The following is a 13,468-nucleotide window of genomic DNA, read 5'->3' on the forward strand; positions in this document are numbered from 1 at the left end:
GAATTGGAGGTTAGTAGTAACAATTTCTTTTGTCTATAATTTCTAACATATTATTTCAGTAAATGAATAAAGCTAGACTTCCAGAATTCTTTCTATATCCTGCTGCCAGCCTCAGAGAATAGTTGATGTGGTTAGTTGGGCAGGGCAACTTTTTCACGGTAAAATCTTTTCCAAATTCGATCTATGGTGAAAGAATTTTTTTGACATAATGAATGATCGTCACACACATTAGCGGGAGGCCCACTTCTTTTTTGGACTTTTTTTATTCAAGTGGGGCCCAATCTCTTTAATTGTTTAAAGTGATGACATACAAAACCACTAAAATTGACACCACCTTAATTAATGATAACTGGACAACAGATTTTATTACAAATATGGTGACAGAGCCATAATTGTCTCAAATTGTGCAGGATGTTTCATCTGAGTCTTATACTATTATTTCTGGTACTAATAATAGGATTGTTTATACATTAACGTTGGTATCACTCCATTGAACTTCTTGTATCATCCATGATTCGTGACCACATTGAGTAATGAACTTTTCATTTTCATTAAAAAAAACAAAAATAAAAATGGTGTTATTGCAATATCTTTAAATTAAAAGATTAAAGTCCTTTTTTTTTTTTAATTTTTTTTTTACCCATTTAGGATTTAGTAAGTTCACATGTCACAGCTATTACTTGGGAAATCTATTGTTGTAAAGTCGATCATTAAGTAATTTTCTTCAATTCAAGATGGGATGGTGAAATTTTTAAACTAAACTGAAGTTCATTTATCCAACTGAGACGAATTAAGGTGCGACATTTTAATATCGTAAACGTTTAAGCTATCTAAATCTTGGTTAAAAGTCATGTGACCCTCAAACTCCATACCTCTTTCATACATATAGAGGGTTAAATTGCTACTCAAACAATATGTTAGAGTCTAAAAATGCAATTTCTCCGAATCGTTATGCAGTGCGCATAAACTGGGCCAGCTGCTGCTGCATCTTCTATTTCCTTAACTTATTCAACTGCTCCTTTTTCAGGTTTCTAGATATTTATTTATCTCATTCTTTTGAGATAAGTTTTGAAAATTGGATTGGATCTGATTCGAAGTTCAACTCGATTTGGATTGCTCGACTGATCAATCTGCAAATGACCCGATCAAATGGACCATTTCAACGAGCGATCCAATATTTTGAATGAATAGATGATCGAGTCAAGTTTGAAAACTAAGAGTTTTAACCATGAAAAAACTCGACATAATAGAAACGTTTTATATCTTTAAATTAATTCATCAAATTTGATGATAAATCTATGGGTGTTCAAGTCTAGATCAATATTAGTATTGGGGTGAATCTACTTCACGAGTATCGTCAGCATTTTTAAGGGGATAGCTTACGATTTCTCCCATTCTTATCAATATGGATCTTCTTTCAGCATACGAAGAAACTCCATAATAAACATCCTCATTGACAACATTGGTTAGCTAAGTTGTCAATTCAAGCTTTGAAATATGATTGTGCTAGTGTTGATAGTTGATACCAAGCTCAAGTAATTCTTTTAAGTTAATTGAATGGACGAATTCCAACTTGTTTCATCCATTAATTTTATATAAATAAATAAGATAGTCGAATTTTCAGTTCATCAATAGACTAAACTATTTTTAGGGGGCGTAGCACCTTTCATACCAAAATTTAGGCTTTTACATGGGTGTGGGTAATGAAGTAATTTAATTATAATCTTGCCCATCTCATTTACCCACGAATTACAAAGTGATAATTAGCCTCGTTTGATTTTGCTAACAATCAATTTTGAGAAAGTTAATGAAATGTATGATTTAAAAGTTGAAAAAAAAATTGTGGGTACGATGAAATATGTAGTAAAATTAATTATAAATTTTAACTTAATAATTTGTTAAATTTTTTTGGCTAAACCAAATATGAGTTTGATAATGTCATTAACAAATCTTGAAACAAAATAATGAAGCTACAGACATATGCACGTGAACATCTGCAATGAAGTGTACCCCTCTATAACACTAAAATATTGGCGAGTGTACAAAACGAACCCCGTCAGTGTCTCATCGCACCCCACCCCCACGCAATTGGGTGCTGATAAAGAAAAGAAAAACAACAGATGGAACCGCCAAACATAACCCTTCAAGTTGCTGTCTTGCTTTAAGACCATTTGATCATAGGTGGGTGATTTTTTCTCTCTTTCAAAACTCTCCACACCTTTTTCTCTTCCTTTTTTTCTGCTATGGATACTGCTAAGTGGCCACAGGTAAATGAAAACACACCTTTTTTTCAATGATATCATGATCACATCTTTCTAGGGTTTGGATTTTCTCGAGTTAGCTTATTTTTGCTTTTGATTAACTGAAACAGAAAAAAGAAGTATTGATGACAAAAGTTAAAGCAACTTTTGCTAACAGATTACCAGACTCCACTACTAAAACTTTTGCTTTGAATTTCTGATTCACATGGACAGAAAAAAGTTCTCAACTTTTTCTTTCACTTTTTCAACATCAGTACAGAAAAAAGCTAATTTTAAGTTGTTTTATTTCTTTGTTCAATGTCTCAAAAGTAAAGGAATTCACTTATTTTTGTTTCGCTTGTTTGTTTGTTTACTGCTTCTGAATCTTCTTTTTTTCTGCAATTAATTCTTGGTTTTGATATAACACACTGATGGTGTTTTCTTTTCTATTTATTTAGGGTATTGAAAGAAAGCCAATTAGGCCACAGAAAGACTGTCCAAGATGCAACTCTTCTAACACAAAATTCTGTTATTATAACAATTATAGTCTGTCTCAGCCAAGACACTTTTGTAAGACTTGTAGAAGGTACTGGACTGAAGGGGGTACTTTAAGGAATGTTCCGGTGGGTGGCAGTTCACGAAAGACCAAGAAATCATCTTCGTCGTCGTCGTCATCAAAGAAGCTTCCTGCAGATCTAAGCTTTTCTCAGTCTTCTGATCAAAACCCTAAGATTTATGAGGGTCAGAATTTGAATTTACCTTATCCATCCAAAAATATGGTTCCTGGATTTGTTGCTGTACCCTATAGTAATGACAGCACAACCCTAAATTATCCAAACCCTAGTTTTTCTTCCTTTCAATCTCATAATCAAGTAATGGAATTTCTCACTTCAAGGGAATTGATCAGTTCTAATCTGAACTCCATGCCAGTTTCGGGTTCAGGTTTGGGTTCTAACACTATGGATCCGCCATCTGGATTTCCTTTGCATGGATTCAAATTGCCAAGCGTTAATTTTTCCTCAGATGGGCTTGAAGATGGTTATGGAAACAGGGAAGGTGGTTTTCAAAATAAATACCCTAGATTCCCTTTCTCCATTGAGGATTCAAAACCAGTTCTGAAGTCCGAGTTCGAGCAGGATAGAGACAGAGAATCCATCGATGGATACTGGAACAAAATGCTGGATGGAGGATCATGGTGAATAATATCTGCAGATTTTAGCCTATTTCCTGTTTCTTGTTAGTGTTGATTTCTTTGTTTTGCCTGATTTGTCTAACCATATCAGAGTATGTTTGGTAAGTTGAATTGGACTACACTTAACAGCGTTAAGAATAAGATTTTAACAATTCTCGAGCTCAGTCGAGTCTTGTCCAATCCATGGTACGAAACATACTATTGATGTATAGAAGCTTTCTTTTTGGTGGATTGGTTATAAAACTTATCATAAAGTGTTGTCTGAACCTAGTCGATGATGCATGCTGAACTGTTGCTATAGTTAAGTTTGATTTATATATGGTAAAATTTGATCTTACTTTGAGTGCAGTCAAATATTTTCCTTAATTGTAATTTTTTTTTTTTGTCACTGTTGCTGGATTTATGCCCCCCAGTTTCTTCTTATCCACAAGTAAATGCTACAAGTTTTAAGCCAAGATTTTAAAGAATCTCTAATTTCAGTCAAGTAATATGGATTAGGTAATATTAAACAATATTAGAGATTCTGTGAAGTTTTTTGGATAAAAATTAATGATATATATCATTGAAAAATTGATAAAAATTGTGAATTTGTGATTAAATTAAAGTAAAATGCAGGAAGAGAATCTTACTCTCTTTTCCTCATTTTTCTCTTCTTCTTTTGCTTTCTTTCCTTTACCAACAGGTCATATTGTCAGGCCTTAGCTGAAACCCTGTATAAATTTCTTTAGATTTCTGGGACCATTAGAGTACAGTGTTCATCAATCAAAAGTAGAATATAGATTTCTGCAGGAGAACAATGATGTACAACAAAATACCGATCGTCCATCAGTCATAGCTTTACAGCACATGGAAGAGCACATTGTTTAAGATATGATTAAATTTGCTGACAATAAGGAGCTGAGATTTGATGTCATCCATTACCTATCTCTTCTATTGTCCTTCCACAGCAGCCGATGCGTGAAGGTGATAAAATTATTCATTAAATTAATTTTTTTATTTTTTCCAAAGTTATTTTTAATCACACTTTCCTATAATGAATATTTTATATGTAAATTTATAATTTTTTCCTACTTTTTAATTACACATTTTTTTTAAAAAAAAAGGAAAAAAAAAAAGAAGAAGAATATATTATTTTAAAACTCATTTTTTCCAAAAAAAAAAAATTCATTAAAATGAATGTCAAACAGAGACTTAGCCCCCTTTTGGTCCCCATTTTCCTTCTCATTCTTTTTCTCTTTCTTATTTTCAATCACATAATATTTCATAAAATAATACTACACGCAAATAAAAAACTTTTCATTCATTTTCAACTACAGATTTTTCAAAAAATACTATTCCAACAATTAAAATTTGAAAAGAATGGGGGACCAAACGGGGCTTAATTGGAAGTCAGTTAATAGAAGCAACGTATTTCAACTCAGTAATAAATAATATATATTATCAAATTAAGTGAAAGATAATTATTTTTTGTTAACGATAACGAATTAAGTCTTGTTATAATAAACTTGTAAGGAATCCCTTGATTGACTATACATTTATAATAATGTAATAATGCTTGATAAACTTTTATGTTGATGATCAATCTACTATAATTCATTTAACTTATTGATTACACTAAACCAGTTCAGCAAGGTAACAAGTAAAATATTCAACATTTATATTTATTTTACTGTTCAATATTACATCAAACACGTGTACGTACAACATTGTCTCCCTGTTTGGCTCCCATCAAAATGATACTCCCTCAATCTCATTTATATAGGCTGATTTTGTTTTTCATACTGATTAAAAAAATCTTATTTAATGTTATTGAAAAAGTAATTTTTGCCAAAAAAACTTTCATAGTTTACCCTTATTTAATTATCAACAACTAATAGTAAATTATTGTTGATAATTAGTAAAGAAATTGAATGATTGGTTATAACTTGATAAATTAAATAAGAGTATATTAGTAGACAAACAAAACAAAACATTTTTAATAAAGAAACGGGACTATATAATTGGGATAAGAAAATAAGGAAAATCAACCTATATAAGTAGGAGGGAGGGAGTAATTTATTTTTCTCTTTCTTCTTATCAGTCATACATTTTTTAATAAAATAATGTTACACGTAATTCTAATTTTTGTTTTCCTTTTTTAACAACACATTCTTTAAAAAATACTATTTCAACCATTAAAATTTCAAATAATGGGCCCAAACGGGGCACGTATGTTCCATTTTTAACATCCACCCAACAAATTGTCTCCATTGCGGGCATGATTAATACTCTTATTTTCTTGCGTGATGATTACTCCTACCTTTATTTCACATTACAAAGTCGTGTAAAAGACTATTGCCCTGTTTGGGGCTCATTATATAAAATCAATTTTCCTAAACTTTATTTTAATATGAATATTTTATGAAATTTACAATTGCTATCAACTTTTAAAAAATACATTTTATCGACTTTTATCAAAAATCTAATTTTTAACTAAATCAGATAAGAGATATATTAGCTTATTTATTTAAAAACAGAATATTGGACAAAATTATTATCACAGAAAGTAAAACTTATTATTAACTATCTTATTCAGTGCTTACATATTGAGTAGTGATGTGCCACAAAGTTAAATAGTTTCATCTATTGACATTCATTCATAATCATTTATCAAACTGTTTCCCCATTTCAGGGCATAATTATTACATTCACTTTTAACGTCATATTACCCACTCCATTATGTGAACAGAAGAAACATAGCAAACCTAACTTGGTTGGCTATGTATTTTTTATATATATAAATGGGACCCAGAAAACATTCCCCCGGCAAGCGTGCCAAAGAATTATCCGCACCACTCAGCAAATCTTCTAAATTTTGGCCCACCAACATTATTTTATTTGTAATTCACAGTGCTCTAAACAACAGTCAATTTTCTGAGTTTTAGGCATTAATGAATTTACCTTTTTTTATTGGACGAAGCAACTTTTAATTACAATTAAACATGTATTACATTATGATTTATTCTCTTATTTGCAATTAGTTGACTACCAGCTATTACCAAGGATCAATCTAAACCATACAACTCTTGAGACAGTCATCCTCAACTTCAGATATTCTTAATGTAACAGTAGAGGTCCTCACAGGAGTAGTCAAGCACCCGCAGTTGAGCTCATTGGCAGATCCAGCCATGAGTTTGGACACGAGCTACAATACATTTGGTTTATCTCAAAATAATAATAATAATAATAATAAATAAATAAATGGACATTTGCAGGGGAGGGTACGGGCTGTAGTCCGTGCCTGTATCCGCCCCTTGTCGAGCTGAGAAAATTTTTACACAAACCAACTTGATTGAGAAGCTTAAAGGGTGCTCATTTTGGACAGTTTATCAAGATGAGATTGTCAGGCCCCTTTTGCTAGCCATTTTCTTCAAAATTCATTTTTCTCTCAACTTTTCAACCACACATTTTTTATTAAAATAATATTACATATAAATAAAAAAATTTCCTTATTTTTCAACCACACATTTCACATTAATTTACTATTCTAAAATGCATTTTTACATAAAAATGTCTATCAAACACCCCGGAACAAAATTAACACTAAATTCTGTACAAAAGAAAATATAACAGTCTCCCTATCTAGATGACAGCGGAAATAGTGAGAATCTCGTGCAATATACCTGAGCAGCATGTCTGACTGTGCTCTTACTTGTTTTGTCAATCATGATTTCCAATTCAGTCTTGGCAGAAGTAATTTTAAACACGGCCAAGCATGAGACAGATTTCTACCCCGAGATTCACTCGGCAGATGACTTACTGCAAATTCCTCGTGAAATTACAATACCAAAAGCACTATCCCGAGGTTTGCATTCAATAAAGATCGATTGACTCAAGCACTCAGCAGGCTTAAATGTGCAGAGTTGTCAGCCTTTCCAAATTGACTTGCGGCCCATATAAAAGAGGCAGAATTTCCAACCAAGAATCACCTTATGTCCTCGTGTATTATCACCATGGGGGGTGATTTTGTCCTTCCATTTACATGTCCAATAAGAAGCGACAAAAACTCCCCACATTTCCACCTGAAGAAATGACCAAACTATCAGCCAGTTGGCAAAATTTCGAAATATATATGGAATAAACAATGTATTCTCTCAGAAAATACAGAAATAGAAACACACTCAGATTTGGACAATGACTATTTAGTTTTTACCATCGAGAAAATATAAATTGATTCTTCTACGTTTGTAAGAGTTAAGACCTTCCAGTGATGATATTAGTTGCAAACCAGAGATACCTCATACTTTCCTCTCTGTGTTTGTCTCTCATAAGAAGAGCAACTTCCTCAATAGTTTAATCCAGGGCCGTACCTGTGTTTCGTGAGGCCTGAGGCGAATTTCAAAATTTGGGCTCCTAAATCATAGCAAGCAATCTTTTTTTTTTCTTTTTTTTTTAATTTATAAGAGTTTTATGGAATTAAATTTGTTAAGTTAAAATCAACAATAAAACAACAAATAAAATAAAATAAATATACAAAATATTTATATTATAATGTTTTAAACGATAAGTTTAATACAACTCGTCTTGCGATTTTAGAGACAAAAAATCAATCAATTTTGAATAGTCAAATTGTCCAACCATAAGGCAAATTCATAAGAATGACAACATAAATTAATACATAATAATTAATTAATCAGTTGATAGTCAATATTCATGAAGCCCTCATAAGTCATAAGTCAAAGGCAATTGAATCCATATATACCATCATCGAGTTATAGAAAACACTCAAAGAAAACCATAATAAAATTTCTTGAACTCATGCCTCCTATTTTATGTGATTGGGTTGAAACTATACAAGTTTTGTGGAGATGTTTGCATATCTTACATTGAAAAGTCAATCTAATATTCCATCAATATCAAAGAAAAATAACAACCAAAATGTGTGCAGCATGTTCAGAAAGTAGGTGAAAATTTTGATCCAAAGAAAGGGGTATAGAGTACACTTAAATTGGTAGTAATATTGGTACACATCCTCACTTTTGTTACACAATGAAATGAGTATTTCTAATCCAAAACTTGCAGTACCACCAAAACCACCACATTCACACTTGGCACCAAAATAGAGACTAAATAATAGAGCAATGCAAAAATTCCAATGAAGCAAAGTAAATAATCCCACAACAAACTTATTATTGAAAATACTTGTATGAACAACAAAAAAATATATAATTTCCCAAACTCTCAAACCTCAGTGGCTTTTTGTTTCTTACATGATCATAAAATATAAAGTTTTCCGAATGTGAAATAAAAAGAAAAAGAAAAAATAAATAATGTAGGCACACAAATACAAAATCAATAAAAATCCATGAAAAAGCTTTATTTTATAAAGATCGGTTAATTTAAAAACTATGGCGTTTATAAAAGTCATTAGAAACTAATAAAAATCTAAATATACATAAAACAATTAATTTTTGTTGCAAATCATATATAAAACAAATATAAATAAAATAGAATGGGCAAATCAATAAAAAAAAAAAAAAATTCAAGCAATTTAACTTCAAATGTAAACAGTATTGTTACTGGGATTCATGATATAATTGTTGAAGAAGCCTTATTTTGTATGGAGCAAGAGTGAATTAGTATAAACGGGTTGGATTTTAGAGAAGTTAAGAATTTAGGAGGAGGCTTAGGTTTTTATTTAGTGGGACAATTATTGGACGTTTTGAATGTTATTAGCGGGATTTAAGGATTAAAAAAAAAAGAAAAATCCAAAAAAATAAATCATTTTTTTGGGCCCTCTAAAGATGTGGGCCTGGGGCGATGGCCTCTTGGGCCTCTCCTCAGGTCTGGCTATGGTTTAATCCTTCAAGGGAAAATTTCGTATGCTAGCTCCACATTGCATGCCTCAAAATCCTGAAACATCATTAATAAACGAAAATCAAATAAGATCAGAAGCTTAATCAGAATTCTTCAGAAAGTATGTAACAAAGCATGGACAAATATCTGCAATTCACGTTCTAACAATATAGAGATTTTTGTTACAATAATAAGCAGCGGAAATCCAAAAAACCTACGCTAGCTTTTTGCTGAGCAGGCATGCATTTAGTTGGCATGAACAATACACACACACAATTTATTAAAGGCAGCAACTCAACATCTACTACCCGTATATTTTTTCATATAAAAAAGAACAACTTGATTTTCTCAACAACTAGCAGCTGCAAAACTAACATTTGATTGGCAGATGATCCCTGCATAATTGAGATAAAGCATCTAGGCATGCACCTTGCTCAAGTACTCCACGGGTTGATAAAGTATTCATCAATACCTTTTTGATGTTACACGATAATAAATTTGGCATTACAATTAGAAACCAGAATGTTGAATTTTCGTACTAGTCACCAAAATAATGGATCATGAACTTGATAGCTGCGAATACTTTAAAGAATAAAAAATTTGAAGATTAAAGCCTCTGATTTGGGTAAATATAAAGGTGTTTTTTTTTTTCAATGGATCGGCTGTGGAAATTTTTCCACAATCATCCCAGTATTTTGTAACTTATATTGCCGAAATTTGTACAGGAGATTATAGGTTCTTTTTTTGAATGTGGGTTCATACCAACTCGAACTCTTGATCTTGAAAGTGGAATTTACTACATAATTCCACCCAGACAAGAAGAGCTGGTCGGGAGACTATAGGTTCTGCATAACAAGTAATAATATAATAAAGACCATTAGGCAGGCAAGTTTGAAAACAAGGACTATATCCATACATGAATTGCTTGTGTCGATGAGCCAGGATTGTACTCTCTCGGTGAAGAAGACTTCCAGAACTAGTAGAGCAAGAACCACTTCAGCATCAATTGAAGGTCTAATCTTCACAGCATTGAAAGAAAATATATGGTCCAGATACGTTACCCTCTGCTCATCTATTTCTTTGAGAGAGTGTCGAAAGAGAACTGGAACCACTGTGACATCAAAAGCAATCATCACAAACCATTCAAATCCCAAAATGCACAAAGAGAGAGTGATTTTTGAAGTGGTTACTTGTAATACTTTAGAAATCTCAAAGGCATAATTTGAAACAAAAGGTGCTCAATGATTTTTGAATTAGATTAAAGCAACTTACTTTTTGATGCACAAGGGCTTGCAAAGACGGGAATCCTGAAAATAAGGCTGAGGCAAAAATTAAAAAATATCTATCCCTACCAGGAGAAAGGTCAATGAACAGGCTTGGCTCAATTTCAATCTGATTATCTAATCTAGAAAGGTAAAACCTTTCAATTCTTTATTACAAAGAAAATCATTCTGATGACAATTGTTCTATTTTTCCAACTATATATATATTAATTAATATTTTTTAGGATTAGGAGAAAGATCCTTACAAAAAAAGAAAGAAAATCATGCAAAATGAAAGGACTGAGTATTCTTCTTCTTCTCTATTTCACCAAAAATATACCTTTACTTCTCCCTTATTGTCTATGTTAAGTAAACTGTGAAGATAAATTTCCCGTTGTTATCTATCATTCCCTTCCTGGTTTCTAAGATCCATAAACAACCTTTATAGTTTATACTCTTCCTCTTATAACTTGTTTCTTCCAAACAAAAATGAAAAAACCCGAGAAACCTAACTCCACCTAGCTATTTCTGTTACATCTCGCCACCGAGGCTCAAGAAAAGGTCCACGTGGCAGCCATCCAGAAGCCCAACTAAAGATCCACAATCCATGCCATCAAAGATGACGAAGCCAATGCACCTCAATCGAAGCACAGTGACTGAAGTGAGGTACTTCCTACTACAAGCCACTCATAGAGAAGCTATTCACCACTTCAGCCGAAGCCCACGCTATGAGGTGGAAGCCTCATCTTTCATAGCCGTCTCTCCCAAGAGATCTTCTGTGTAAAGATCTAATAATGATTGATGTGAACTCTTGCAGTATAAGAATATCAAGTCTTGTTAGCCTACTATATAGGTACGCAGACCTAAGCAATATGGTGGCTACTTTATCAGATAACATTAAATGCTGCAGGTCCTATGATGTATGACACGAAAACCTATAATAGGATGCCTCAACCGTTATGATGAAGCCACGTGCTTCTTTATCTAATGGCCACCACTTCAGCCATGCAGCTATAAAAGCCCATGACCAACACCAACTAAAGGGTAATGCAAATCTCAATTGGTAAGATTGCTCTCATCCTTATATCCATAGATATTCATGATGCTTTTAACACTTTCGTGGCTTGCGCTTTAAGCTCGTCCCACACCCACTATATCTCTTCCTATTGACTGACTTGACCATCGCCATCTCCCTCACCATCGGAGAAGGTCACGGGTGACTAACAGTTTGTCCGAGTGCGTAGGAAGTGAGCTTACGTGGACGTGAGTGGATCTGCGATTGTCCATCAATAACTTGTTTAGCTCATATTAAAGGTCAGTTATAATCATAGCATTGAGCTCCAAAGCATCAACAATGTGGTAATCATACTATTTGTTTGAAAAGTATTAAAAACGTGTAATCGAATTCTCTAAGGCGCAAGCATGAAACGATACTTCACAGTAAAAGAGATTCAAATATATTGAACATTTTATATTCAATTTGCGAGATCAAATTCGAGTTAAATAAATAAAGGAAAATGGAGGGTGTTGTACGATACCTTGAAGTTCGGGAATGGATTGGTAGTGGCAAAAGACACTGATGGTGGCGTGGAGTCTGACTCGGCGACGGATCTGAGAAACTCGAGAATGTTGCCCAAACCTGTGACCCGGAGGAATGAGAACTCGGAGAGCGAGGGTTACCTCCCTGTAAAGTCTTTGCTTGTCGAGCTATTTAACCTGGTCTCGCACAGGTGAGTGCGACTCGGACTTCGATTCCGAGTTCCAACTGCCGCTCCAGAACGCCTTCTTTAGGTACATTGTGCGAGAGAGAGGAGGGGGTTATGAGAAACTGGAGTTGCTACGGTTAAGTGGCTTTGACAATTTTACTCGAACCACCGGAACCGGACAAGAGCCTGACCGAATTAATTGATTTTGATTTTCAATACCGAGAATTAGAAGATTTTAGTTGATAAATAATACAAAACATCTCTACCACCTTCGGATGTAAAATGTCCCTATCTTTTATTTTTTAACATTTTCATTTTTATTTTTACATTTTATTGCGCAAAAGATTATTTTCATCCATTTTTTTCAATAAAAACGATTTTACCCTTCTATTAAAATAAAACAAAAAGAAAAGATAAAAAACTAATTGTAATAATAGTCCCAAATTGCCCTCAGGGCACATCTCCAAGTGGTAAAAGGGGAAGGTGGAGAAATCCAACTTTACTTAAGGCTGTCGCGTCAAGAGTTCGAATCCTGAAATATGGATTTGGCTCTTGGGTAAGTGCAAGTGTACAAGCAACCTTCCACCCTATACTCTTGGAGGCATAACCTGCAATTTACCTTCTTTACGATGCTCCAAGGCAGGGGCGGTGGGGGGCCCTTAAGGTTGGGGTTCAACCTTTTAATAATAGTCCCAAATTTAAAAATATATATATACAAATTACTCGCAAATATATAATTAAAAATCAAAACTAAAAAACGAAAAATTATTCATCTTCTTCTTCTAGGGCAGTGACAATTTTGATGCAAGATCAAAGGCCACAGCGAATTCTGAAACAAATAGTGACAACTTTACGCAGCCGAAGTCTTGACCGAATGAAAATTTGCAAGTACTATCGAATGAAAATCTTTGAAACACTTCTTGTAAATGAAGAATACCATTTTCTTTACCGGCAACAGATGACAATAGAGGAATAAGCCTGGAAATGAATTTCAGAGACTACAATCTCAAATGAATATGATTTTGCAGAAAGATTGCCGAGTTCTAGACAAGCCATTTCCCTCTGAAACTTCCATAAATGACCACTGACGTTGAAAATCCCTCTCCCAAGAAGATCACCCAAAATGGAAGAAAATGTCTTGCCTTTTGGATAATTATCCAACCTTGTTTTGAGCATATACTCAACATTTTTTGAATTGGCAGTGATAATATTTCCAAGAACATGAACACGAGT

At 33.3% G+C, this 13,468-nt stretch overlaps 1 protein-coding gene and 1 pseudogene across 1 annotated transcript; one reads left to right on the forward strand and one right to left on the reverse strand.

The window, feature by feature from the left end:
* Positions 1 to 2,173: 2,173 nt before the first annotated feature.
* Positions 2,174 to 3,775, forward strand: LOC111393845 (dof zinc finger protein 1-like). The gene is made up of 2 exons (XM_023019571.1): positions 2,174 to 2,267; positions 2,699 to 3,775. Exons 1-2 carry the CDS (start codon positions 2,244 to 2,246, stop codon positions 3,437 to 3,439), a joined length of 765 nt encoding a protein of 254 aa, XP_022875339.1. The 5' UTR covers positions 2,174 to 2,243; the 3' UTR covers positions 3,440 to 3,775.
* A 2,706-nt stretch (positions 3,776 to 6,481) lies between these two features.
* Positions 6,482 to 12,573, reverse strand: LOC111404247 (annotated as a pseudogene).
* Positions 12,574 to 13,468: the final 895 nt, after the last annotated feature.

Source organism: Olea europaea, chromosome 1 (genome assembly GCF_002742605.1).
Source record: "Olea europaea var. sylvestris chromosome 1, O_europaea_v1, whole genome shotgun sequence".
NCBI lineage: Eukaryota > Viridiplantae > Streptophyta > Magnoliopsida > Lamiales > Oleaceae > Olea > Olea europaea.